The following is a 27,208-nucleotide window of genomic DNA, read 5'->3' as shown; positions in this document are numbered from 1 at the left end:
GCACCTGTGATTTTGGCATGTCATTGGCTAACAGACACGCCAGATGTATCAGTGACATAATGCAAAATATTCATGCCTAACTTTTCATGCAAGGCCGGATTTTCTGACAGCACTGAATTATCTTCCTTTCCTTTTGTTTCCTAACATTTCCTCTTTCTTTCTTTGGTAGCGACAGACACACAGTAACATAGACAAACCGAATAAAACAGGAGTCCATGGCTGTGTCATGGTGCTAATAGCGCAAGCTAGTTAGCATTAGCCGGTGGAGTGCTAAAATAAACTTATTGTTAAATATGACAAAAGGTATATTGTCTTCTTGCTTTCTCTTTCTGTCTGAAATATTTAGACAGATTAGACGGCAGAAGGCAATACTTCAAAACAAACTGAGTTTACCACCTGAAAGCACCCTGACATGCCTAAAAGCACTGTAGAATATTTCAAAAACAAAAGCAAGAGAGCAAACCAAATCCTTCAGGGCACCAACTGTGAGCGAGGCACACAAAGTGGTTGGAAAATGTGAAGATTCAAACTCGGAGTAAGACAGAGCCGCACTCAGAAAGTTGCCATTAAAATCAGTTTTACGTATACCCAGTTTTATGTGGAGTGAGTCTCGAATCTAAGCAGTGCCGTATGTGTGCAGCCGGAGTATCACAGAGAGGGCAGCCGCCTTCCCCAGCTCCCCTGATCACACCGCCCCTCTGCTGCACTACACCCAACAGCCTATGTGAATTGTCGCAGGTTTCTTTTTTTTTTTTTTTTGTGCCTCGAGCGCAGGCATTTTGAGGGTTACATACTGCACAGCGGCAGCCGTTTTTCAGACACATTCCAGCGTATTTGAAATATGGCGCGGAGGTGCTTTAGAAGGGTGTGTTTAAGGCACAGCGAGGCACAAGGAGATGGAAATGGGGCACAGCCAAACTCAGCTCCATTGTAGGCATTTTTCACCTGCGTATTCGACAAACTGTGCGGAAAGTAGGCGAACTCAAGGCTTGTCACTCTCGGTGCTCAAGCAGAATGTGACACCAAAGAGGAGCGGGGCATGACATATGCTGAACGATTCCAAAAAACTTACTGAATAAATATATAAATAGGAGATTACCTCATCTTTAGCTCAGATTCTGCAAAGTTTGACTGTTTAGTTGTGAAACATTGCTTGTTCATTGTATGTGACAAAAATGTAGCATATTATGCAATAAATTCAAGTATAAAGCCACCTGTACTTATTACTGTCCCACTTATTGATCTGAAAATCTCCACCGCCTGTCTCAGTGCAAACAGGTTTTGTTAGACGTAATATAAAAATGAAACATGAAAATGAAATGAAATCAATAAGGAGTGCTGTGAGAAAGCGTTTGCTCGCTTTCCGATGTTTTTAGTTTGTGTTTTTTGTGTCTAAATGACCAGAGCATCAAACAAAACTCAATGTCATAAAACTAGAAAGTACAAGAAGCAGTTTTTAAATGATGATTTCCTTTACTAAGAGGAAAAAGAGCATGTTCAGACCGACATGGTCGTTTTTGTAAAAGTAATTTAAGCCTAATTAAATTTATTTCCTTGTGTGCTTTTAGGTATTCTGTCTGAAATGAGCCTGTGAAGTGAAGTAGATATTAGATGTGTGAACAAAAAATAACATTACTTCAATAAGTGTACAACAGGAACACCCAACATCTTGCAGCTGCTGAAGCCAACTTGTGTTTATAACCTTCTTGTCTTCTGCCTAATAACCCAAATATCAACAGACATTATAGATGTTGTGCTGTTTATCTCCTTATTTTTTTATTTTTTTTGCGGCCAGCAGTAGAAGATGTCAAGAGGGCAGGCATTAAGACAAGCTAACATTAGATTGCTATGTTCCAGATCACAAGACAAAATACTTCAAACAGCCTGATGCAACTTTGTACAACTTCTTTTGTCTGAAGGCCTGTAAATTTTAAACTCGGGGTAAGGCGTTTTAGTTCAAAGCATGCCCAGGTTTGAATGAATATTTCAGCGACAGCACTTTTTTGTTGTGGTTCTTCTTTTGTTTGACCCAATAATTGCAGATCTAATGTTACAAGGTATATATATATATATATATATTTCCCCTCTATTTATTCCAATTTTCTGAGAATACACAGTGTCTCCCTTACGTTTTTCACGTTTTGCCCCATAAAACCCACATATCTTTGTCTATTTTGCTGGGATTTTATGTGATGGTTCATCAAAATAGTGGAAGGAAATTATACTTTGTCTTCTACTTTTGGGCGCCTTCATGGACATTTTTACTTGGGCTTCAGAAAAGATCCGCCACGTCGTGGAAATACGTGTGGCGCACACCAAACGGCGTCAAACATTTAACACCAACTGTTGCATGCGCATAGGTAGCGCCCTTGAGATCGGTAAATGATTTATGCATGTTCTCACACTCTTAAGCAGCGATTTTCACAAGTTCACAGGCTTCGCTACCAGACTCGGATTGGCAATCTGGAAATTCAGTTTAATGCCAGATGGGCCGTTCGCACAGCGGGCCAAAAGGCCACCAGAGATGTGACAAAAAACAGAAAGCTACATTTTTTTTTTTTTTACAATTTTTTTTAACTGGATAGGGAATGGGATGTGCAGGAAGCACCGTTTTCCCTTCAGATCTTTGAGTGGATTTATTCAAAGTAATGCCAGAAGTCAGCAGAATAAATTCACTTAAGTTTCTAACTTAAGTGAATTTACACTTCCAAGGTAAAAGAAGTGAACAAAACAAAAAAAAAAAAGGAGGAAGAAACAGGAGAAGAAGTGCCGGTAAATGTTTTAAATTAAATGTTTTTTTTTTTTTGAGAACCATTATCGACAGAAGTGAGCTAACTAGCTACTGTGATACCAACAGAAACTGACACTGATAATGAGAAGGGAGGCTGACTCTACAGAGCTGCACTAGTTTGCTGCTGCTGGGTGGAAGTAATGTGAAAAAAAAATTGTAAGGCGACGCTGCATGTGGTTAGCCCAGAGTGCTCTGCCACACTTCTCATTCTCTTTCTCTTTCCTTTGGGAAATATAAAAGTAAAGACGCATGTGGCAGCCATCCACAAGCATTTATAACACCCTGGCTTTTATTATTGCATTTTGCTGCTTTACAGCCACAGGCGTCATTGTATTTTGAGGGTTTTATGTAATAGATGGTCTATTAAAGTAGTATTGAAGTAGTGTATAACTGTGAAGTGGAAGGAAAATTAAATAAGATTTCTTAAGCTTTTTCTTTTAACTCGTAACTCTAAAAAAAAGTAGAGTGCGTTGGTATTTAGTCTATTTACTCTGATACCTCCAGAGCAACCAATTAACTTATTAGCCACTTATTTAGTTAATAAAGTCAACGTGTGTGTAATTTAACCACAAGTTCTTCTGTAAAGGCCTCAGAGTGTTGTAAGAGAAAATGAACAAGTAGCATTTTGAAGAAGAAGGAGCGGAGCAGATAGATCAGGGAGAAAGTTCTGGAGAGATTTAAAGTGGTGGGTTCATTACTTAAAAAATATATATCCTAAGCTTTCAGTATTATACATTTATGTGTTAGGATGGCCCCAGTGAGAAACTTTGGCATAGCGTGAAAAGTTATGTTCATGTTCAAGTTTTATGTAGAGATGTACTCTACACTTGTAGAGTAGCTATATATGCTTTTGCTTTGCAGGACCTTTCAGATTTTCATGAAAAACCTATGAAAGCATTTTGCGGAGTTCATTCTGCACAACTTTAATTTGTATTATCACATTCAAAAAGAGTAGAACTTTCCTTTTTGGTAAAAACTTATAATGGCTTAGGTTACCCTGAACTATTTCTGTAGTTACATGTTGCTCTAAGGTGCAGGTGGACAAACTTTCTCCTACTGCTCTCCATTCATTTTCTGACATCATTGCTGCCATTCGTGGATGTTGCGTCTGGCCTTCTCTAACTGCAACTGTGGCTGCTGCAGCCAAGACCTTCATGTTCTCTTTTAATAGGTGATGCACGTTAATCTCCTTCTGTGTTTAACCTTGTTTAGTTACAGCAACTGAAGGAATTGTTTGATTTTAACTTTTCACTGTTATTTGTGGCATACTGCTGTTGTCTCAGAGCTTAGGGTGTGTATTTAGCTGTGTTTCTCTCACGGACGAAGCCTCTAATGGAGCTGCTCTGCTACCATTAACAATCCACTTTTCCCTTTGCCATAGAAAGTACCCCAGTGATTCTTTGTTTTATTTTCTCTCTACTCCATCATTTCCAGAGAAATCAGCTCTCCTCAGTTGCTTACATCCTTATCTGTGACGGACAGGTGCAAAGTCACTCAATAGGATTGGTTGGATTCCTTAGATAGAAAACATTTTACCTGTTGGAATGAAAAAACTAAACTTGACGGGATTGTTTTATAACGAGTAAGAATGCATGTAATACCTGAATCTTTCTGTGTAATTGGATTAAATTGATCATAAATTTTTCCATATGAAGTCGACTTGTTTGCCCTGTTCTAAGCTAAATTCAATTATATCAAAATGCTTGGAGAATACATTGAAGTTGTGGTTGCAATGTGACAAAATGCAGAAAGAATATGACGGATTTTGCAGGGCTATATGCTGACAAAAACAGAAAGTGCCTCGTGACTGATGTTGAACAGATGTGTGTTTTTGCTAACCACTCAAATCGACAATAATCCCTTTGTCATATTAAAAAGTGTCGCACGGCAACTTGCAATTGGTGGAAAATACAAGAGATAACTTTTTGTTTTCATTCAACCCTCCACCACCGTTGAAGCTGATTCTAAAAAACTTACCAGTTAATTACATATGTGTGCATTGTTTAAAAAAAAAAATATATTTTTTTCTTGCTAAAAATGTCAAAGATTACATATGTTATTGAAAATGTCACTTAGATATTCTCTGAAATGACAGCAGAAGGTATCTGCATATCAATAAGTGTTTCAAATGAGAATGAATGTCAGATGGCATAGCCAAGGGCAAAGACAATGATAGCATACAGACCAAGGAAAACATAAAAAACTAGCAAGAACACATTTTGTTTTTAGTTTTTCAAATTACCATTTTATACTAAAGTACTAACGATATTGTATAAATCTGAAAAAAAAAAAATATATATATATATATATATATATATATATATATATATGAATTGCATGTTTTGTTGCCAATGCTGCTCTCAGTAAAGTATTTTGTAATAGATAGGTGACGACTGGAGTTCGTTATGGGACCATAGGAGCACGTGTTAAATCTTCTGCTTCCCACACAGGACTCATTAGCTGTTGTTCCATTCTACACTATTTGTAAGGGTCTATGCGCTCCTGGTATTGAATAAGTAATTACTGTTTGCCTGCTGTGATTCCCCGACACAAGCTGGATGAAATGATTGATCTGGGGAGCCGTAGCCGGTCAGACGAGGCAGGACTTCATACTGAGAAAACTCGACCCTTCCCAAAAAACATAAGGTGCTCTGTCTGGTGTTTTTTTTTTTTTTTTCCCAGAGGTGTTATGTCAAGATAAGTTTTCTTGCTTTCTTTTTTTTTTATGAAGATGAAACAGAAGACCAGCTATGGCAAAAAAAAACAAACAAAAAAACAACCCAGAGAAAAATCACACCCCTGGAAGAGAAATCAGGTCATGTGCAGAGATGGTATACTGCACAAAGCATGACTGACAGAGGCCCCTGGGCGCAATATGAGGGAAGTAACCGGTGTGTGCATCTTGAAAACAAAAGAAGGTAAGAAGGGTTATGGGAGAAAAGGAGGACATTTTAGGGCAATCAAATGTAGAGGCTTAGTGGACCCATGTGAAATCTACAAATAATCCAAACAGAAGGCCTGGGCACAGCTGGGGAAATGGTACAAAGATGACATGGACAAATGGAGACATTATTTTCCCAAACTTGGAGTCACAGTCAGGCGGCTGCAGGAAGACAAAGACAAACTCAGGTCGCTGTGCTCCAATATCTCTTCCTAGGACTTCAACGTCAGCGGCATTTTGTGCCGACTGCTTTTAATAGACTCAGATTAATGTTAATGTGTTGGCACCTCGGTCACATTTCTCATCGTTTCGCTTCAATAGACATCAGTGGACGTATGAGAGTCTGAGAGTGTTTACGTTTATTTTGACCCAAACTCGCTCTCCATAAACAAGTGAAATATGTTTTTCTTCTTTTGATATTCTCAGATAGTCTGATCTGGAATAAGGAGGGGGCCGATGGGTAGCTGTGGATTACAGTTTACTCTCATTCATATTTAATGTTATGGTTCGTCTTTAAAGTGGCAACTAAATGTAGCCTCATTTTTAATTAGGTGGGTCTGAATATTCATTAAGTACTGCAAACTGTGACACAGCTGTCAGTTTTATAGTCAATAAAGTCTGAATTTTTTTTTTTTTTACAGTTTGGATCTTATTTTTTTTTTAGCAACATTTGAGAGAAAATGATCCAAACAGCTTTGCTGTATCATATTTAATCATTTGCAGTGAAATATATCTTACTTCCTAAATGTCACTGCAGATTTCCTATACTTATAAATCATAAATGTATTGATGTTTACTTTTGTTATCAAAAGATAGAAGAATAAGCTGTAAAAAAAAAGAAGTGAAAACTGTAAAGATGACGTCTAAGTGGAGAAATAGTCCAAGTGGTTAAACACAAAAGGAATCAAGTGATTAATTTTACCACCACAGGCATTCACCATTATCACGTGTGCAACGTGTTCCTTAATGCTGCAAAAAGGGGAACCAACTAACATTACTTCATGATTTATGTTACCCAATTGTAACTTAAGAGTTCACATTTGTCAAAATACAAATAACAAAACACATAATTTAGTTTTATTTCAGCTCATGTGCATCTTTTCCATGTGGTGCTTTGTGCAAAAGTTGTTGCTCCAAGCAGCAGGACTTTCTTGTAATATTTTAAAGTGGTTTTATTCAACTTTTTTTTCCCCCAGACAAACAGAAAATAGAAAAGCAGTTGCTCCAAGTTATTTAGCTTAACATGTAGAAATACCAATTCTGACGTGGTGTCGAGGTCACACCCTGAGTTGTATTGGTTGAAAACCTGGATCAAAGTTTGCTGCAGGATGGTGAATCTTTGTAGGATTTTCTCTTTTTTTCTTGTCGTGCTTGTTCTACGGTTTCAAATTAAGAGAACCTTCTTAATGGTAGGTTCAAGTACGACCAGACCCTTGGACTTCCTTTATATAGTGGATTATAGTAGATTATTTCCAGGTTTGTAAGTTTATTCCCTTCCATGATTCCGTTCATACGACCGTTCAGGCTCAGAAGAAATAAGCCCGACACACAGAACCACAAATACATCAACCAGCCGCTCAGACGGAGAGGTGTCATATCAACATCTCTGTTTCTTGCAAATTTAGCCTGGGTTTTATCTCCAACATGTGTGGTTTACGTTAATTCTTTTTTTAATATCAATTTTTGTGCTCTTTGTAACCCGACTGACCGTTTTTCCTGTTTGCAAAAAATGTATTGAAAACCTGCAGATTTATCTTTATGCAACAATAGATGATCATCTCCATGGCTTATGTTGCGGAAATGTCCTCCATTATGCTGCATCTTGTGGAAGTCTAAATTTGCCTATTTATTTATTTTGTCTTTAATGCATCGCATTAGGGTTTTACGAAATAGACCAACAGACAGCAGAGCATATCTGTGAAACAGAAGTAGTGAAAAACATAGACTTTGCCCTTTTTAAAGATAAACATAAAAAAAGGGACCAGCATTTCTTGTTAACCTCATATACTCTAACGCACAAAATAAAATTCAGTGCAACAAATTGCATTTGGAATAGCCTATTTAGCACATGAAGTAATTGCAGTCTAAATAAATCTGCTAGGCGACTATTAAAGAAGCTGCTAAAGGCCCCTGGTAACTCTGGAGGAGGTGCAGAGATCTTCGGCTCATGTGGAAGGCTCTGATTGCCATTCGTCCTGTGAACATCAAATCTGAAGGTTTTTTGTTTTTGTTTTTTTTAAAGAGTGGCAACAAAAACTTTTTCTTGTAAGAAGTAGCTTTTACAGTTTGTCACGTGCCATGTAGGAGGTACAAAATGTAAAAGAAGGTGATGTGATCAGACAGGTAACACTTCATGACACCCTGAGCACTCTGGGTAGTAGCAGCATCATACTGAGTGGATGTGAGTAGAAACTGTGTAGCTGAACTGCATTATATGTCTCTTTGGCGTAGCTTAGTTTTTTTTTTTTTGTTACTTTTGGAGAATTAAGAGACATATTTCTCTTTTTTTTTCTTTTCTTTTTTTAAACGAGAAACTTCATGTGTGGATCCTGTAAATATCTGCCCTGGAGAACAGGATAGACATGTTGTTAACACAAACTCTTGAGTGAACGAAAAAAAAAAAATACAACCAAGAAGGCAAATAACAGTCATATTTACTGTAAGCTTTACAATCAGTGTAATAAAATGCACATTAGGAATAGTTGTAAATGTAATCTTTTTCTTTTCTTTTTTTATAATTTATTGTAACTTCAAACAAAAATAATTTCTACAAAAAATATTCAAATAATGTCATATAATTGATACGTGGTTTTACATTTTTCCTCTTTCCTTTAGACCTCTGATTAGTTGAAAGTTGGTAAACTCTGCTTCCTGAATACTGTGAAGATTAAAATCTCGTTAAGCGTGGCAACAATCACTCATTCCTACAACAACCATAATAGTGACTAATTTCTTCTTCTTCTTCTTTTCTTTTTTTAACTCATAACCCCTTCCCCCTGGATAGTATATAATATGTATAATCTCAGCGACTTCTAGTGGGCGCGTTTAGATAAAATGACTGATGGTACAATTCAAAGTAAAGATGCAGCAGAAATAGAATAAATGTAAAATCAAGTCTCATCGTCTGAGGAGAAATGAAACTTGGTTAATATACTATGTAGGCCGCAGCAGCAGAATTAAACAAGCTCATTCAGACCCGTCTGTCAAGTCGACGGGTCTGACCACACGCACACACACACACACACACACACACACACACACACACACACACATTAGTTGTCAGTCAGTCCAACAGATGAGAGATCTTTAGCTCAACCAAGAAGAAGGAAACGGAAAAGAATAAAAAAAATAAAAAATAGATCCCGGTGGTTACAACAGCCATTCCCTTTGAAGTGAAACAGTGGTGATTTAAGTGTTACTTTTTTATGCTTTTTGGTTTGATGCACATTGCTCCAGCTGAGGAATAAAGGGAACAGTGGTTGGTATCATTTTCTTCCCCTTTGACTGCATCGCTTTTCTCTGAGGCGTTTGTTTCTCTGCTCGTCCATTCCCCACACCTGAGCACACACACTCTCGGTGCCGTAACAGTCCTGTGAGGTGTGTGCGCGCGCGCGTGTGTGTGTGTATATACGTGTGCTTTGCGAGGGCTTAGGTAGTGTTTTCGGTGAGTGTGTGCATGTTTGAGTGCTGTCGCAAGGCGGGGGGGGTTCGGGAGACCAGACATGCCCTCCTCCGCCTCATGTTCCGGTTCCCCTTCCATGTGCACACACTCCTAGTGTCTGAAGGGTGGGTAGGTAGGAGGAGGCAGGGGGTGTGGGGGGCGTCTTTTCGTGGCTCAGTGGTGTGATAACGTGGCCAGCAGGTAGCTTAGAGTACAGAGCAGCAGGGCGGCCGTGGAGAGGCGCGGCGAAGAGGCGCCGTTGCAGTCCTTGCCCGCTTCGCAGCGGGACTGTTGGCACAAGACCCCTTTGAACTCCGGAGGACAGACGCACTTCTGGTTCATGTGGCACGTTCCTCCGTTCTGGCACAGCAGCATCTCCTCGTCGCAAACGTTAGCTGTGAGCAGAGGCGAGGAGGGGAGAGTGGGGTGGATGGGGGGGAAAAAAGATGAAGGCAAGGAGGGTCAGTTTGATCGGGAACAAAGGATAGAGCAGGAAGAGCAGAGTTCAGAGCGGAGAGAACAAAGCGGGAAGGACAGCGAGGGAAGGAAGGAAGGAAGATGGGCAAGATAAATGCTCCAGTTTTTTCCTTGGGGACACGAAAAAGTAACACCTGCTTTTTTTTTTTTTTTTATTTCACCCCGTGTTTTTGCAGCCCTTCCAGTTTTCCTTGAGGTTGCACTTTCCCGGGGTCGAGTCAGAACTGTTTTGTCACACCCAGCAGAATAAATAAATAAATAAATAAAACGCATAAAATATGCACATGTGGAATTTGTTAAGTAATGATCTGAGAGTTGGCGCGTCATTAAAGTGCTATAAAAGGCCTTAGTGAGAGCACAGACAACAGCAGTTGGATATTTAAAAATACCTGACCTAAAAATGTTCGCAAGGAAAAGGAGGATTTTGGCTTCTGTGGCCAGAAATGTTTTTTGCCCCCCCCTTCCTTTACAGAAGAAACAATTAGTTTGCTTTGATGTATTTAACATTTAGCTTTAAACAAACAGTACCACCGGTAAATACACTGTATGTATTTTCTCATTTATGATTATTAATAAACCAAAGGCGGGTTGCATCCAATCCACATCTGTCTTTTTAGAATATATATATATATGTATATATTCGAGAGGCACCCGACTAGATGCTAGATGGGAGAGGAAGGCGATTCTCTGTAATGGGGTTAAGGTGTGACAGGGTCATCAATTTAAAAAGCAGCTGATGCCTCTAATGAGCTACATGATCTATTCCCCTGTGTGTAAAGAAAACATTGGGAGCGGCCACGAGTTAAGTGGCCGGCGCACTCGAAAAGGTCCCGGAAAGGCTGCAACGTTTCCCCTGCGCCCCCCCATCCCGTTCTGCCCGCACTCACGGTAACAGCCTTGTTTCCAGTAGTATCCCGGCAGGCAGTCGTCACATTTGGCCCCCGCAGCGCCGTCTTTACACTGGCAGAAGCCCGTGCCGTTACACCGGTCGTGGATGGAGCCCAGCTGGTTGCAGTTACACTCTGAGGAAAGGCACAGAAAATGCAAGAGATGAAGGTTTGACTTGATAGCTGAAGCATTCGTTTGCTGAACGTGTCAAACTCAAGGCCCCGGGAAGGCTTACTGCGATCACCAGAGTTTTTCATGTGGCCCTCTATAGACTCTTGAAGGACACATGAAAGCAACCTTCAAACAGTTGTGTGCTTAAATATGATTTTGAAGTGGTTTTTATCTGTATGCTGCCAAATAACATCAATTTGAAAATGTTTCATATTATTAATCCAAGAATTACTGATTGCAAAGACAGCTATTTAATAATATTTTAACAGTTTCCTAATGGGTTTTGTCAATAAATTCTGCCACAACCGGCCCTTTGGGGACATTTATGATTCCGAAATGAAAACAAATTTGACAGGATGTGCATTCTTCTTAATTGTTCATTGACATCATGATATGGTTTTGGTAATAGTGTTTGGATTTGTATTCCTGCTGAAACAAGAAGCTTCCTGTTCAACATTTTAGACCTTATAACTGCAAACTTTATTATGTTTTCATACGATTTTGAGGGATAGACCAACACAAAGCAGTGCAGAAAGGAAAAGTATTTATGATGTTCTTTAGGCAACGTATTTAACAGCTGTGCACCTTTGCAGCTCCTGTAATACCACCATTGGCCTCTAGGATGCTTCTCTTCTCTCGAAATTAAAAATCGTGCCATATTTTTTTTTTCATTTTGAGCTAAAGATCAGGACTTTGTTTAATAACATAACTCTGCTTTAAGAATCACCGTCTTACTCGATCTCTGACCTGTTTGCTGTGTTCCTTGGACTGTTTGTTCAGTAACGAGGCGACGCCTGCCAGCTAATTCAGGCAGTCTCCTCCGGCTGAGATGCTGCTTCCACACGTGATATTTCTCATACTCTGCAGAATATACCAAGCAACCCCTAATGATTTCTATGGTCTATTTAAGCTGCAAAACCTCTCCAGCTGCACTGTGTTTCCTCCTGTGCAGCTTCTGCTTGGTTCTCAGCAGCTCCTGAATTTGAAACCACTTTTGTTTCTACTTCGTGTTCCTCCGTCGCATAATATCCGATTAAAACATATTGGGTGTTTGTGGACAAAATGTAAAAAAAACAAAACAAAACAAAAAAAACCTTCTCTGTATAATATTTTCCATTGATTTTGTATTTACTATATTTCATGACATAATTTGTACAGTTAAGTAATTTTAACCTTGTTTCATTTCACCTTTTTTCTTACCAAGACAAATTCCTAATTTGTTCACGGACAGCAGATGGAAAACAGGAATTTAGCTTAGTCTGGTGCACTTACAAAAATGTTAAATAAAGTGTGTGCATTTATCCTGCCAAATAAACCAATAAATTTCACATTTCAAATCAGATCCACAACAGGGCAGGGAGAGCGAAGTGTCTTCAGATACGGCAGGCAGTATGGCAGAGATTCAGATCTTAAGTGTAATCCTTTTCTCTCGGCTAATTATAACAGTTTCACCCCATTTTTCTTTTTTTTTTTTTTTTACCACCTGCAAGATATCTGAAGCAATAGACTCATCCACCAGCTCTTTTGTAATGTTTGCAGATATTTTTGGCTCTCTGGACCAAACCACGTGCTTCGTATCAACTTTTCCCTGTGAGCGTCTGCAGCACGAGCACACGAACTGACTGAAGATGTACTCGAGGTTAAATTAACGAGCTTTCCACAAACTTGTCACCCGCTTGCTTCCAGACAACGGCACGGATCTCGCCGCCTTGAATAATTTTTTGCTTTGACTTTCTTCACATTCAGAGCAAAATAAATAATAAAAAAAAGCCCATCAAAATGACAGGTGTCCTTTTAAGTCGGAAAATATTTATTTCAGACGCTGATGACAACCCTTCAGCCACGCGGAGGCGCAAGCTTTTTGATCACGTCTGATTTCAAAAGTAAGTGTCAGAAATGTGGTGCTATTTTCAAAAGCTGGCGGAGATGCAAAAAAGTCCCTCTTTTTATGCTGCATTATTTACCAGTTTGTTCAGAATATAATTCAGACTTTGTTAGAATTTCAAGATCTTAGATTCAGATGGACCAGATCTTACAAACCGGTATACGACGCGAGAAACATGACAGCAGTTTTGTACCCATCAACAGAACTCAAATGAATACAATGAGCCTTAAATAGATGTACCTGTACAAATCATCTCTTGACCACAAGGTGAAGGCAATTTTTTTCATCCTAAAGTCAGAATTTGTGATTTACAAGGTGGGAAAATCAAAAAATGATCACCTGCTGAAGTCGTAATTTTGATTTGTGAAATTTGGAAGTCCCAAACTGACCCTGGGCTCAGATTCAATATGGCTGCTCAGGATGGGGGAGTAACAATTAAGGGGCTTCAATGCTCTTGTAACTGAATGCAATCACCCAACCCACCCAACAATCTTTAATTGTCAATCTCATCAAAACAACAGACTACCTCAACAACTACTTCCTTCCTGTCTTCAAAATAAGAGTCCCAAACACCGCTCTAATGAGACTGAATTCAACTCCGTGACCATTTCTAGACTTTGACTTGATAAACTGGACAAAGCTATACTTGCAAATGAAGTTACTATAAAATATTTAAAACATAAAAGTGAAGTTAAAAAAAACAACAAAAACAAACAACAAATAAGCAGGAAAGTGATTAATATATCGGATCTGGGTCGTAAGCAGTGATTATTATGTATATTAGTCAAGCTGTTTGGAAGATGTTCCTCACTCTAGAGGCCATGATGTCTTTGGCTGCACTCGGTGTGCCACTGTGCGGGCAGATGAGCTGATGGGGTCTTATTTGTGCTGACTCTAAGGCCGGGAGCCGTGTGTGCTCCGACTGTGGTGAGTTCACCCTCCGGCCTCCTGCCGTTCACCTACAGATGGCTTAAAAATCAACACCAGATTTCACCTCCACAGCTATGCAAACAGAATGTTCTCCAACACGAACGCTTCGCAAAAAGCAGCCGCTGACGTATGCAAATAAACGGCGAGTGTTCACGCAAATGTGCGATAGTAAACATTTACTCGTTTTAAACCGGTCATGCCCCGCATTGTTCTTGCTCCGCACTTCAGCATAGTGGATGTGATGGAAGTTTACGGTGTTGACTTTTAGCTTTAAGGGTGCCTGAGGCTGTTTGCACCATTCATATTGTAGTCCGCCTTGCTTCGGGGTACAAAGGCAACAGGCCTAGAACACAAAGCTTTATCTCCAGACTATGGGAATCTCTTGTCAGCTCCTGTACATGTTGTTGTGCTGGCTCTGATCTGATTGAAAGAGAATAAAAATAAGAGAAGCGCGCTTGCTTTATTTTCCTGTTGAAGTCTACACGATTCATGCACATTTCAGCATTCAGGATATTTTTAATTCTTTATGTCACATCTGGCGTCAGCGCACATCCACCGCAACTCATCCTGAACGCTAAACTCTTTTAATCGTATACTTACCCTAACTAGTCTTCTGCAATAAGTCCAGGAATGACATTTCCTTGCTACTAAATGTTTAACATTTTAAGTGGTTTAAACAAAGTGGATGCAAGTGGGAATAAGAACAAAATCAGCTCCGAAGTGGAAGGCCACTTAAGATCACAGAGCTGACGCTGAGAGGCAGAGGCCACATTGGTCGAGTCAACAGCTGCTTGATGAAATACGATAATAATGACAGTAATAATGAATTTTATTTATAATGTCCTTTATATCTCAAATTGAAATGGAAAAGATGAGTTAAATGTATTCATAAGTTGATGAGTTTATTTACTCATGAGGGCTAATTTGGGAACAATGTTCTGTAGAAAACAGAACGCCTTTCAGAAAAAAAGAAAAAAAAATATTCTTTTTACATTATTTCCCATCACAGCCACAAATTTTAGTGTGTTTCATTGAAACCGACTCAAAGTAGAGTAACTGTGGTGCAGAAAGTACATTCAGTGTATGTATCAATGTATTTGTACTCAGCCCACCCCCAAATTTCAACACGTGAATATGCTTTAATGTAAACCACAGGTGTCGGTGCCCTGCAGCTTTTAGATGTCTCTCTGCTTTGACACACCTGAATCAAAGAAATTAGGTCATTAGCTGGACTCTGTTAGCACTCGACTGCATGTTGAAGAGCCAATTCAGCTTGATCCAGATGTCGGATCAGAGGTGGATGTAAAAGTAGCAGGAAACCTCGAGGACGGGAGTTTGACACCAGTCCTCCAAAAAGACCCACAACGCTGATCTAAACTACTTCATAACAGATCTGTATGATTAGATGTTTAGCTAAAGAAAAGCTTCTCCAAAGCATAATGTCACCACCACCATGTTTTTTTTTTGTTTTTTTTTTTTTCCAAGAGTGTGGTAAGGGTGTTAGCTTCCTCCCATACATCGCATTTTGCACGTGGGCCAAAGTGTTTGCATTTTTAGAACAATCTTCTTTCACATTTTAGTTGTGTTCCCTACATGGCTTGTGGAAAACTGCTTGCAAATTTTCTACAGCAATTCACCAGTGTTGTGGGTCTCTTGGTTTCTCCCCTAATTAATGTCCTCCCTTCTCTGAATATTTCTTCATCTGGACGAAATGAACCGTTCCGTATCCTCGGCCTTCTTGAAGAAACATTTCCCCAACTTTACCCCTGAACTGCCTGATGTGCTCCTTCGTTTTAAGATGCTGCTTGTTCACAAATGTTTACCACTAAAGATCGGAGGCCTTTGCAAAACACCTGGATTTGTGCTGACATTAATTTACAGACTCTGTAAAGTTTACTGGCAGCAGATGACCAACTTCTGCAGGAGCCTTTGCTATGGGAGTTACTGCGACTCAAAATTGAACTTACTGCATGTTCTGCACAACTCCAGTATTTAGAAACTACAGAATCGTGCTAAATAGAGTAAAAAACAAACAAACAAATCTACATTTATAACAGTCCAGTGCAATTTAGATAAGTTTCAGACAAGCAATCATGTTTTATTGTATGAATGGTTCTTTTGTTTGTTTGTTTGTTTTTGTACAGTCAAATTTAATCCTCCATCCACAATACTGACCAGTTATTCCTCGGCTTAAAACCACATGAGTAATTGTGTTAATTTTCAAACAAGCATTCTTTTATGTGCTCCTCTATTAGACACAGAAAAAAAAATCCCACTCTGCTGCTATATTGACACACACACACACACACACACACACACACACACACACACACGTTGATCTGACCCCCCGCCCCTCCGCACACACTCCCATCGACTCCCAGCAGACTGACCGATGCAGACGTTCTCATCATCCAGTTCGGCAGAGGCGTTGCGGAAGTATCCCAGTCTGCAGTGTTGGCAGTTCTGGCCTCTGGTGTTGTGCTTGCAGCTGACACAAGTGACGATGTTCAGGTAGTCGATGTAGCTGCAGCGGTTGGAGTGGCCGTAGCACTCACAGTCTGAATGAAAAGAGACATATTTCGGTTTGGTTCCCAAGCAAAACAGGTTCATATTTTGACTTCAAAGTGTAAATAACCAAAATGGGGAAAGAGGTGGGATTTCATCGAAGGCGGCAGGAAGAAGTGCAAACCGATCCGCTCTAACCAATTCATCAAACGGGGGGTTAGGCGTCAGTTTGAAGAATAAACTGCTCTGCTTGTGTTTTATGGGGCGCATCTCTCACTCTATATTGGCTCCATAAAGACAAACCACTCCCTCTCCATTAGCACACACTCGCAGGTTTGCTGAGTCTGCTTCGGTGTGCTGCACTGATTACTGAGGGGAATTCCTCCATTCCATCCTGTGTGTTTCTGCGGGCGACTGTTTGTGCTCGTGCATTTAATCTCGCGTAGGTTCAGGCATGTTAATTCTGCCCGGGAATTTAATTACGTTACCAGATGACTCGATTACAAGCCGCAAAATCATAAACCGGGGAGTCCGGAAGCGAAGGATGCAGTCGGTGTTTCTGGACCCGAAGCGGAAACTTGCGAAATCAGCCCGACCCTCGTTAGCGTGACGGGTCCAGTCGAGAGCACAGGCAACGAAACGAGCTTGATAAAACTAGCTGAAATTTAAATGAGATGCATTTGGGGCAGTCCTCCTCAGCGAGCCTGTTCTCCTTAAAATCAAACCCATGGGTCGTTCATGCGTGGAATAACAACTTTATAATCACTTTGAGGGACATGAGAGATCCAGCGGTCATGAAAGCTTGAGAATGATCAAAATTAAGGCTTTATTAATTATCATCTTAATGAAAACACGGTGTGGTTAATATAATATATATTTAACTAGAACTTTTTTTTTTTTTAGTATTAAAATCGCCACATGCAGCAGATGGTAAATCTTCCTGTAAATAATTGGCTTGAGTTTATTATGGATAGAGACCCTGAAACATTTGCATTAATCTGTGCAAAGTACCGCTTCACATTGATTAAGCTGTTGTTCGATCTAACAGTTATTTTTTTTTTTATCATTGTATTCTGATTTTCCTGTGCCCAGTGACTATGATGCTTCATTTTCAATTCAATATGACTCCAACAACTTTCACTAAAACCTATAGTTTGAACAATCCAGCTGACGTGAAATATCTGAAAAAAGAAGAGCTGATATGAATGCAACATTTACAACTTTGACAATAAAGACATGTTGCATAAAACGGTATGTAAAAATACATTGTCTGTGAAAAAATATATATAAATTTAATTTCTTCTGTGTGTGTTTGTACACTGCCACAACTCTGTGTGCTATAATTAAACAGTAGATTAGCCGGTAGATTATTTAAAGTTAGTGATCTTGCAGCTGCTTTTTGAGGACAGGTTCTCAACGTCAAGGTGGCGCCAGTGACACAATCGCAGCTCTCATCTGCAGCTGTAACTGGGGCGAGAGGCAGAGTACACCCTTTGCAGGTCGCCAGTCCGTCACAGAAACACGAGCCGAAACAACAACAACAAAAAAAAGTGAAATTGTGTAACGATTGGAATAATTTCTCTTCAGAGAGAGATTAATGACATTAGGAACAGAGGTGCCTGCGTTGTGCAGAGGCGGTGCAGCCGTCGGTGGAGCAGCGATGCTCCACGCTGGCTGATTATCTTGGCTGAGGCCGCTTCCTAATTAAGCTTTTATTAAGCTTCAGAAGTTGGCTGCAGTGATGTGCTGCAAGGCATCACTGTCCTCTAAAGAGGCGTTTACCGGGCATGTTTATGGAAATACACATTTAAATGCACATTAAAAAGTCGGAGTTTAGCTGTTTAATCAGCCGTCACATTATTATTTTATTATTGTTCGGCTGATGATGCCAGCTAAAATATTAATGAGCCGGTTTAAAGGAAGCCAACGCAAGGAGAACCATAAAGTGCCTCTCTCAGCACTGAGGGAACCGTGCAAGCAGTAGGGGAGACCTGCCTAATTAAATATAAATGGCCAATTACTTTCCAGACTGGAAAGGCAATGGGACATTCTTCCTCAAATTAGCGTTATGAGTCAAGATGCTGGTTTGTTGGTATTTATCAGTTGTGAATGGTTAACAGTGAAAGGTCACAGTGAGAGAAAACTGTTGCGAGTTTAAAGCGACGATTGCACGTTTTCCAAACAAGCGTCCCTTTCAGAAAAGAAAAAATAAATGTGAACAACTAGCAGGTGTTTGAACAGCAGCATGAACACAAAGTGCATCTCCTTACCTTAATCGTGAGCACAAAGTGAACACAGCCATGAGAGGGGAGCGAGTGCAGAGGGAAGGAGTGGACAAAGAGGGACAGATGAAAAAGATGGAGCAAGGCGAAGGAATTTTTTTCCACAAACTTGAACACCAAAGAATCCAGAAGGCACATCGAGATATAATACTTGTCCTTCGGACCCGATGCTAAGAATGTCGGCCTCTTACCTTTAAAACTGTCATATATGATCCCGAGTAACTGTTTGACCTGAGGCTCTCCTGAGATCAGGAGTTTCAGAAGCCCTTTGGGGAAATGAAGGAACCTGTGTTTAAGATTCATGCCATTCACCATGCCACAGTCTTCTACTGCACTTTACATTCTCACAGCTGGAGTCTGCATAGCCTAGAGGACGGCGTCAGAACAACACAGGACTCTACAGAGGAACCTAATAGATTAGGTGTTTGGGATTAAAATGTAAGTCTACCTGGGAAAATGGGTTGTAATTTGTTCTGCAAAGCTGACGGACTCTATAACTACTGCAGAGTTCTTTACTGGTTGGACATAATTGAAAAAGAAAAATTGATAAAGAAATGTCTTGTGTTGCTTTCTAGTTACAAAATATGCTTTGATTTGGTTGAAAAGGCGATGTAGTAATGTGTGCAAATTGTTATTCTGAAACAAACTAAAAAGCCGGAAACCAATAGTGGAACTTGTTTAAAGTTTCTTGGGTGTTGATGGGAAGTCGTCAAAATTCCCAGCTTCACTTGAGAAGATGGAGAACTTTAAAAACGCTCCCTCCAGTCTCGATATCACAGCGTCCATAGTTTGACCGTCAGAAGTGACTTCACAGCAAGCACAGCTTATACTTTGTCCCTTAGCAATGTCACACTTTAAAATTAACAACCGTAATAAGAGGTTGTTAATTCACGCAGCAGATTGAGATGTTTCAAAAACGCACTTCATTTCTTCATGCTAACAACTCATTACATGTGTTTTTATACACCAGCATTCATGGGACGATGAGAAACTGAACTCCTAGGCCGTAAGCAGGACCGGGAGCCTCACTTCAGCACAAATACAGCTAACAAATAGTAACAGAAAAAACAATAAGCTCTGCTTTGGCAAATCCCATAAGCCTGCCTCAGCTGTGTAATCAATATGTGCAACCAGTTACGAACCGCTGCGCGACTACATCGATAGAGGGTTCTACCTTTCTTTTTCCTTCTTTCTTTGTCCTCGTCGTCTTCTTTCCGAACACCGTGCCTTATGGTTCCGTGACCACCTCCTCCTCTCCCGTGGTTTGCAACGATACTGTGCTCTACAAATGAACCACCACTCAAAAAAATCAATTTATATTCGTTCAGCAGGGTTTAAATCAGGAGCGGTTTACCGAACAAAATAATTTGCCCCTTCGGTAATTACTTCGTTTTTCTTTTTTTTTGTCAGTTAAGTTTTAACTTTACTGGACATATAGACACTTTATTACTGCCAGAATCAAAAAATGAGGTTGACACCAATAAGCAGGCTGAAAGATCTCCAAAAGCAAGTCATCATGCTTTGACCTACAGAAATCCAACAACAAATGGAAAAAGAAAAAATCTCTGACATCCACCAGTGTGGAAATTGCTACAACCATCTTCTTCGTCACACCTAATGACCCCCAGGACTTTTGGCAAAATATTACACCAACATTCAAACATGTTGAATGCTGGCATAATATTGTTGACTTGCTGTGACTACAGATAACCATGACTTGTGCTCTAAACCACAATGGAAAACCTGAATGTCTGTCCAGTTTGGGGCTTTAAGTTGGGTCATGAAGTTGGTCATTGATCTGAATGACACCATGAAGTCCACCTTTGAAATACTTGGAAAATAAAAATGAAAAAGTCTAGACTGTGACTGCAGCATAAACTTGAATAGACTGCTCACGCTTGCAACATAGCTAAATTATAACTATGTTTCAGAGAGCGGTGAGCCAAAACTCCTTGACAGCGGAGTAGATGGCTCCTTGCTATTGGGTTTAGGAGGCAAATACGTTCCCAAGTAGGGAAAGGTAGGTTTGAGTAGCTTGTACCATGACAAATTAATCATAATTATTCTTTCTTTCTTTCTTTCTTTTTTACAATCTGAAACATTTAAGTGTGTTTCACTTAAATAGAAACGGAAATAAATCTGAAAGTGGGCAAATACTTTTCTTGACACTATAGCGCAAAACACTAAAGTCAGGATCATTCACAGATTTGTCAGTAAAAAATTATTGACATCGATTATAATAATAATAAAAAAGGCAATACCAAATGCTTACAACATTCTGATTAGAGTAAAGCTGCATATTGTATCTTTACTTCATATAGCAGGCAGTTGTTTTTTTTTTTTTACTTCTTGCCTTCAACATCACTAAAGGCCTTTCATAAAATAATGTGGCACTACTGTTACTACCAGATCAAGATTTAGCAGTATTGCTCATGTTGACTGACAGGTCATTATTCAGTAGAAGAAATAAGTTTAGATGCATTTTCCCATCTCACTGTGAGCTGCCAAGCCTAATTTGTTGTCAATGTTTATCTACTCCGCTTCCGCTGCCTCACATGTAATGTAGCATTCATAGCTACTGTAAATCTACGAGCGCGTCGCAATGACTGCATAAAATCGAAGTACCTTCATTTTCAGCCCTCCTGTGGCCGTGAGCGTCCTCCCTGTCCTCCCCGCGCCGCGATGGGATTGGTGCTTTGTGGCCGTGAGTGCTGTGTGCGTGCTCCTCAAAACCATGTGCGACTGAAATGCCATTATCAGCAGAGATGTAAGTAAAGCTCTTACGTTGATTCATAGGAGGATCTCTATAACGGCGTGTAAAAACAGACACCTGTCCTGTGAGTTTCCCCGTGCCCTCCACTTTGTGGATGTGCAAATGATGCGGACTGGTGGCCGTGTTCTTCAGACTTATGAGGGTCTTCACAACCAGAAACAAAATTTTTTTGTTATCATTACAAGATTCCAAATGTAACTAATGAGGAACTATTCTATCCTATGCTATGCTATACTCTATGTAGAACCAAGTGGTACCTGGGCTATGCTGCGCCTCTCCATGCTCTGATTTGTGGCCATGAATCTCTTGTCCATGTCCATGGGACTTGGAAGCATCTGGAATCAATAATCTTATTGAGATTACAAATAAACGTCTGTTGTACATCGCTACTTGTTTTTGTGCGTTAGTTTTTGTAGCTTTTTTTCTTTTTCTTTTCACTTTTGTGCTTGATCTATTAAACTACCACAACAATAAGATGTTGCAAAAGTATTCATATGTCTCAAGCTTTTTTACATTTTGTCAACTTGCAGCTACAGTTGTAAATTTTCTGGTTATAATGTTACAAAATATATATTAAAAGGTCAAGGGTTTTGAATACTTTTGCATTATGCTGTGTCTAACAGCTCTACCTGTCATTTCAACATGTCTGGGTGTGTGCTCCTCCTCTCCGTGTCCATGAGAGGTTGTTGAACTGTGGCCATGAGCCTCATGTCCGAGGGACTTGTCATGGCCTGGAATTAACATTTTTATTTATTAAGGTCTCAAAGAAAACTCTCTAAAGATATCTTTCCTCAGTTTCTAATTGATTTTAGCTTTTATTTTTATTTTTCGTATGTACCAACATGACGTTTCCATGACCTAATCTTTGAATAAATCTAGTAAGTGTACCTGTCACTTCAACTTTTCTGTGTGTGTCCGTCTCATGTCCGTGTCCATGTGAGGCTGCCGATTTGTGACCGTGCGTCTCATGTCTGTGTCCATGAGACGCCGGAGGATCTGAAATAAGCATCGTCAACAAGATGACAAGTCTGCACAACCATTGTCCTTATTTTTCCTCCCCCTTTTGCTAACGTATCTGCTGCATATCGTACATTATTTGATTTCAAGAGAATAACGTCTACTCCGTCTAACAGCTATACCTGTCGTTTCAATCGCTTCAACTCGTCCGTGGGAGAGCTCTGTCTTTCCGTGCCCGTGTGAGCCTGGGGGGTTCTGACCGTGATGCACATGGGTGTGAGACACATGAGCATCTGAAATAATAATTGTCAATAAAATACCAGATAAAAAAAACAAACAAAAACAAACACAAACTATATCTGCTTTTTGCAGCTTTTAACTCTTTATAGGGCATGTTTTGTAAATGTGTATGACCTCAAAGTTTTGGAAAAATTTACAAAATCTTTTAACCATCCATCTAAAAGTTTACCTGTACTTCCAACTTTTGCGTGTGTGTGCTCCGTCGCTCCATGTCCGTGTGAGGTAGTCGATTTGTGGCCATGATGTACAACAGTATGAGACTCATGAGGATCTGAAATACATGCTTTCATTTAGCTTACGAGTAAATGCCTGAGTAAAGATCTACCTTTTGCACATTTAATTCTCAGTTATTTTCTGTAAGCTTATAGTAACATTAGAGTTTTCAACTAAATTATCCCTGCTTTCTATGTACCTGTCCTTTCAGTGTTTGTGTGTGTGCGCCCCTCTTCTCCACGCCCATGTGGGGTTGCCGATATGTGACCATGAGCATCATGTACGTGTCCACTGGGCTTGTGGGGATCTAAAATAAATCATTTAATATTTAGAGGAGAAGCAAAGTGTTTCCTTCTTACACTTCTAAGGTTCCAGCGGCATCATATTGTATATTTATTTGCCTAACATTGTGATATATAATTTAAAAATCACACAGCACCTACTTTTAAAAAGTATGCTATTATTTCCTAACTAAGATTTCAGATCATTTTTATAAACTTGCAGTGCCTTGAGAAATCATTCACACATCTTCAGCTTTTTCTTACTTTGTTACAACCTCAAACTTCAGTGTATTTTAGTGGAATTAATTTAATAACAGACCCACATAAAAAGTAGCACATACAAATACAGTGAAAGGAAAAGGATGCAGAGTTGACCACTTAAACTGACGTGCCTGGCAACGGGTGCATTACTCAGACAGGCAGCCGAGTGACCCGGTGTACGTAAATCTCAGCCCAGCTCAGCTGGAAAAATCTTTTAACACAACAACAAATCTGACCTTTTTATCAGTGTTTTTTTTGTTGTTTTTTTTTGTGTCCCTGTTAAAAGAACGTCACGAGCCGTTTGCGACAATCCATGTGGAGCACATGTGAAAGATGGTGCTCTGGCTACAGCAGACCAAAATCTAATACAAGCACATCAGAGAACTACCAGACCCACTGTGAAACATGGTGGTGGCAGCATTATGCAGCGTGTCAGAGCTGATGGAGAGCCGAATACTGGATGATACCCAGCAGTAATTAACTGGAATGGGATTAGAGGTTCACCTATGAGGTTGGCAACACGCAGCCAGAGCTGCAGCTTAGGTTACTTATTCATGAGTTACAATTCAGCTGAAAGTCTTTGGCAAGAAAACAAAGACTTTCAATTTCTATAAACAATTATTGTTTATAGAAACTCTACAATTTGACTGAAGTGGAGCTTATTTGCAAAGAACAATGGGCAAATATAATACATTATGCACATTTCCTATTTTTATCTGTAAAAACTGTCAAAATCTGTATCATTTTCCCCTCTGGTTCACAGCTACGCACTAATTGCTGTGGCTCCGTCACGTGAAATCCCAATAAAGACATTAAAGTTTGTGGTTCTGATGTAGCAAAAAGCAAAAAAAAAAAAAAAAAAAAAAAGTGGCAGGCTGTTTGCTCTCTCTGATGTTTCCATCAGTCCAGCTTCAGATTATTACATCCACACTTGTATACCTGTCCTTTCTACTTTATTGTGTCCATGCCCCTCCTCTCCATGTCCATGTGAGGCTGCTGTTTTGTGGCCTTGTGCGAGACTCTCATGCATCTGGGAGACTGATGCAATAATGTTCATTAATATAGGCAGCAAACATTCACATCCACTTTTGCTGTTTCTAGTAGGCACGCACTCCAATATAAGGAAACCACCGTAAAAGAACACAAACTGAATAGATACCTGCTTCCTGAGTATCACTGTGCCTTTGCTCATCTGTTGCCGTTTGGTGGCCATGAGTCTCATGAACATGTCCATTGGATTTGTGAGGGGTTGACACAGCTATCATGAAAATAATACACCACTTTAAGATGTTTTTTTTTTTTGGCAGCCTTTCAGAAAACATTATCATGCTCTTAATAGTAGAAGTGCGTTACCTTTTCTCTTTTCTCCATGCTGAGATGATGTCTGGCTCTGAATTACATGTCCATGTTCCACAGATGTGTGCTGGTCTAACCCATCAATTTTATTGTTAATACAAAAATAACAATACCAAAAGAAGATTAATTTTACTTTCATACATTTTGACAAGGTGTAACTTGTGGGTAAATCTACTTGAAGCCCTGAAAGGCAAGTGATTTTCCTCCATCTTTTTCAGGGACAATTTTTATTTTTATTTTTTTTTGAAGATTGTATAAATACTTTTGCTTGTGAGCAAGTCAAATATTTTTTTCTTGAAAATCATCACAGTTCATATTAAATAAAGGAAAAACTATTGGCATGGATCCTTTAAACACTACATAGTAGACAATAAATACATTTTCTGTACATCTACAAACTTCATTTATGAATTTATTGTGCGGCAAATGCACCATAATGGGATTTTTCTTTGGTTCTGTTTTCTTTTGATTAAGAAAAACTCACCCTAACAAATGAACATAAAAAAAGAGTTAATTATAGATCAGACTATGAAAAAGTCCCGCAATCACATGTAACACCTTTCATGAGCTCACAAGTCATTGTGTCAGGAAGATAAGCTTCAATTTATAAAACACATCATGTGCGACTTATATCTCTTGCATTTCAAGCCTTCCACATTTATCGACCTAAGCCACCCGATGCAGTTCTACCACAAAATGCACTTCTAACCACTACAGCTAACAAGGGTACCTTTCCTTTCAGCTTGTGTTTGTATGTGGCCCTCTCCATGATGAGATGATGTTTGTTGCTTCAGCGAATGTTCCTCAGACGCGTGGTGGCCTAACGTAACACATTATTCTAACGTCATCCATTAAAAGAACGTTGCACTTCCATTTCTCATCTACTTCACTGGGGTGGAGCTAACATCGCTGAATGAGTATGAGTTCTCAGGATGCTACAGAGGTTAGGAGCTCCACTGGATGTGTATAAAAAACTAAGATGGACAACGTGAAACTACAGGGAGACGGCTGCTGGCTACAGGACGGCTATTCTACCTGTGGATGGATCACAGTGACAGAAAGCTTTTCCTTTTGTATGTTTTGCCTCACCTNGGACAGGTTCTCAACGTCAAGGTGGCGCCAGTGACACAATCGCAGCTCTCATCTGCAGCTGTAATTGGGCGAGAGGCAGAGTACACCCTTTGCAGGTCGCCAGTCCGTCACAGAAACACGAGCCGAAACAACAACAACAAAAAAAAGTGAAATTGTGTAACGATTGGAATAATTTCTCTTCAGAGAGAGATTAATGACATTAGGAACAGAGGTGCCTGCGTTGTGCAGAGGCGGTGCAGCCGTCGGTGGAGCAGCGATGCTCCACGCTGGCTGATTATCTTGGCTGAGGCCACTTCCTAATTAAGCTTTTATTAAGCTTCAGAAGTTGGCTGCAGTGGTGTGCTGCAAGGCATCACTGTCCTCTAAAGAGGCGTTTACCGGGCATGTTTATGCAAATACACATTTAAATGCACATTAAAAAGTCGGAGTTTAGCTGTTTAATCAGCCGTCACATTATTATTTTATTATTGTTCGGCTGATGATGCCAGCTAAAATATTAATGAGCCGGTTTAAAGGAAGCCAACGCAAGGAGAACCATAAAGTGCCTCTCTCAGCACTGAGGGAACCGTGCAAGCAGTAGGGGAGACCTGCCTAATTAAATATAAATGGCCAATTACTTTCCAGACTGGAAAGGCAATGGGACATTCTTCCTCAAATTAGCGTTATGAGTCAAGATGCTGGTTTGTTGGTATTTATCAGTTGTGAATGGTTAACAGTGAAAGGTCACAGTGAGAGAAAACTGTTGCGAGTTTAAAACAACGATTGCACGTTTTCCAAACAAGCGTCCCTTTCAGAAAAGAAAAAATAAATGTGAACAACTAGCAGGTGTTTGAACAGCAGCATGAACACAAAGTGCATCTCCTTACCTTAATCGTGAGCACAAAGTGAACACAGCCATGAGAGGGGAGCGAGCGCAGAGGGAAGGAGTGGACAAAGAGGGACAGATGAAAAAGATGGAGCAAGGCGAAGGAATTTTTTTCCACAAACTTGAACACCAAAGAATCCAGAAGGCGCATCGAGATATAATCCTTCTGTCCTGCCCTTCGGACCCGATGCTAAGAATGTCGGCCTCTTACCTTTAAAACTGTCATATATGATCCCGAGTAACTGTTTGACCTGAGGCTCTCCTGAGATCAGGAGTTTCAGAAGCCCTTTGGGGAAATGAAGGAACCTGTGTTTAAGATTCATGCCATTCACCATGCCACAGTCTTCTACTGCACTTTACATTCTCACAGCTGGAGTCTGCATAGCCTAGAGGACAGCGTCAGAACAACACAGGACTCTACAGAGGAACCTAATAGATTAGGTGTTTGGGATTAAAATGTAAGTCTACCTGGGAAAATGGGTTGTAATTTGTTCTGCAAAGCTGACGGACTCTATAACTACTGCAGAGTTCTTTACTGGTTGGACATAATTGAAAAAGAAAAATTGATAAAGAAATGTC

At 39.9% G+C, this 27,208-nt stretch overlaps 1 protein-coding gene across 1 annotated transcript in view; it reads right to left on the bottom strand.

Moving 5' to 3' along the window:
- Positions 1-8,366: 8,366 nt before the first annotated feature.
- Positions 8,367-27,208, bottom strand: part of ntng2b (netrin g2b) — an 89,247-nt gene continuing 70,405 nt past the window's right edge. The window contains exons 28-41 of the mRNA XM_016681487.1: positions 24,256-24,325; positions 22,974-23,081; positions 22,731-22,832; positions 22,444-22,554; positions 22,193-22,300; positions 21,934-22,035; positions 21,562-21,639; positions 21,362-21,448; positions 21,157-21,273; positions 19,706-19,813; positions 18,723-18,797; positions 16,135-16,302; positions 10,758-10,892; positions 8,367-9,788 (exon numbers count right to left, since the gene is read on the bottom strand). Coding sequence (XP_016536973.1) covers positions 9,568-9,788; positions 10,758-10,892; positions 16,135-16,302; positions 18,723-18,797; positions 19,706-19,813; positions 21,157-21,273; positions 21,362-21,448; positions 21,562-21,639; positions 21,934-22,035; positions 22,193-22,300; positions 22,444-22,554; positions 22,731-22,832; positions 22,974-23,081; positions 24,256-24,325 — 1,590 coding nt within the window. The 3' untranslated portion in view covers positions 8,367-9,567. The remainder of the gene's footprint in view (positions 9,789-10,757; positions 10,893-16,134; positions 16,303-18,722; positions 18,798-19,705; positions 19,814-21,156; positions 21,274-21,361; positions 21,449-21,561; positions 21,640-21,933; positions 22,036-22,192; positions 22,301-22,443; positions 22,555-22,730; positions 22,833-22,973; positions 23,082-24,255; positions 24,326-27,208) is intronic.

The sequence above is a fragment of the Poecilia formosa genome, unplaced genomic scaffold, assembly GCF_000485575.1.
Source record: "Poecilia formosa unplaced genomic scaffold, Poecilia_formosa-5.1.2 Scaffold282, whole genome shotgun sequence".
NCBI lineage: Eukaryota > Metazoa > Chordata > Actinopteri > Cyprinodontiformes > Poeciliidae > Poecilia > Poecilia formosa.
Note: the sequence above shows the minus strand (reverse complement) of the source record. Positions and strands in the feature narration are given on the sequence as shown.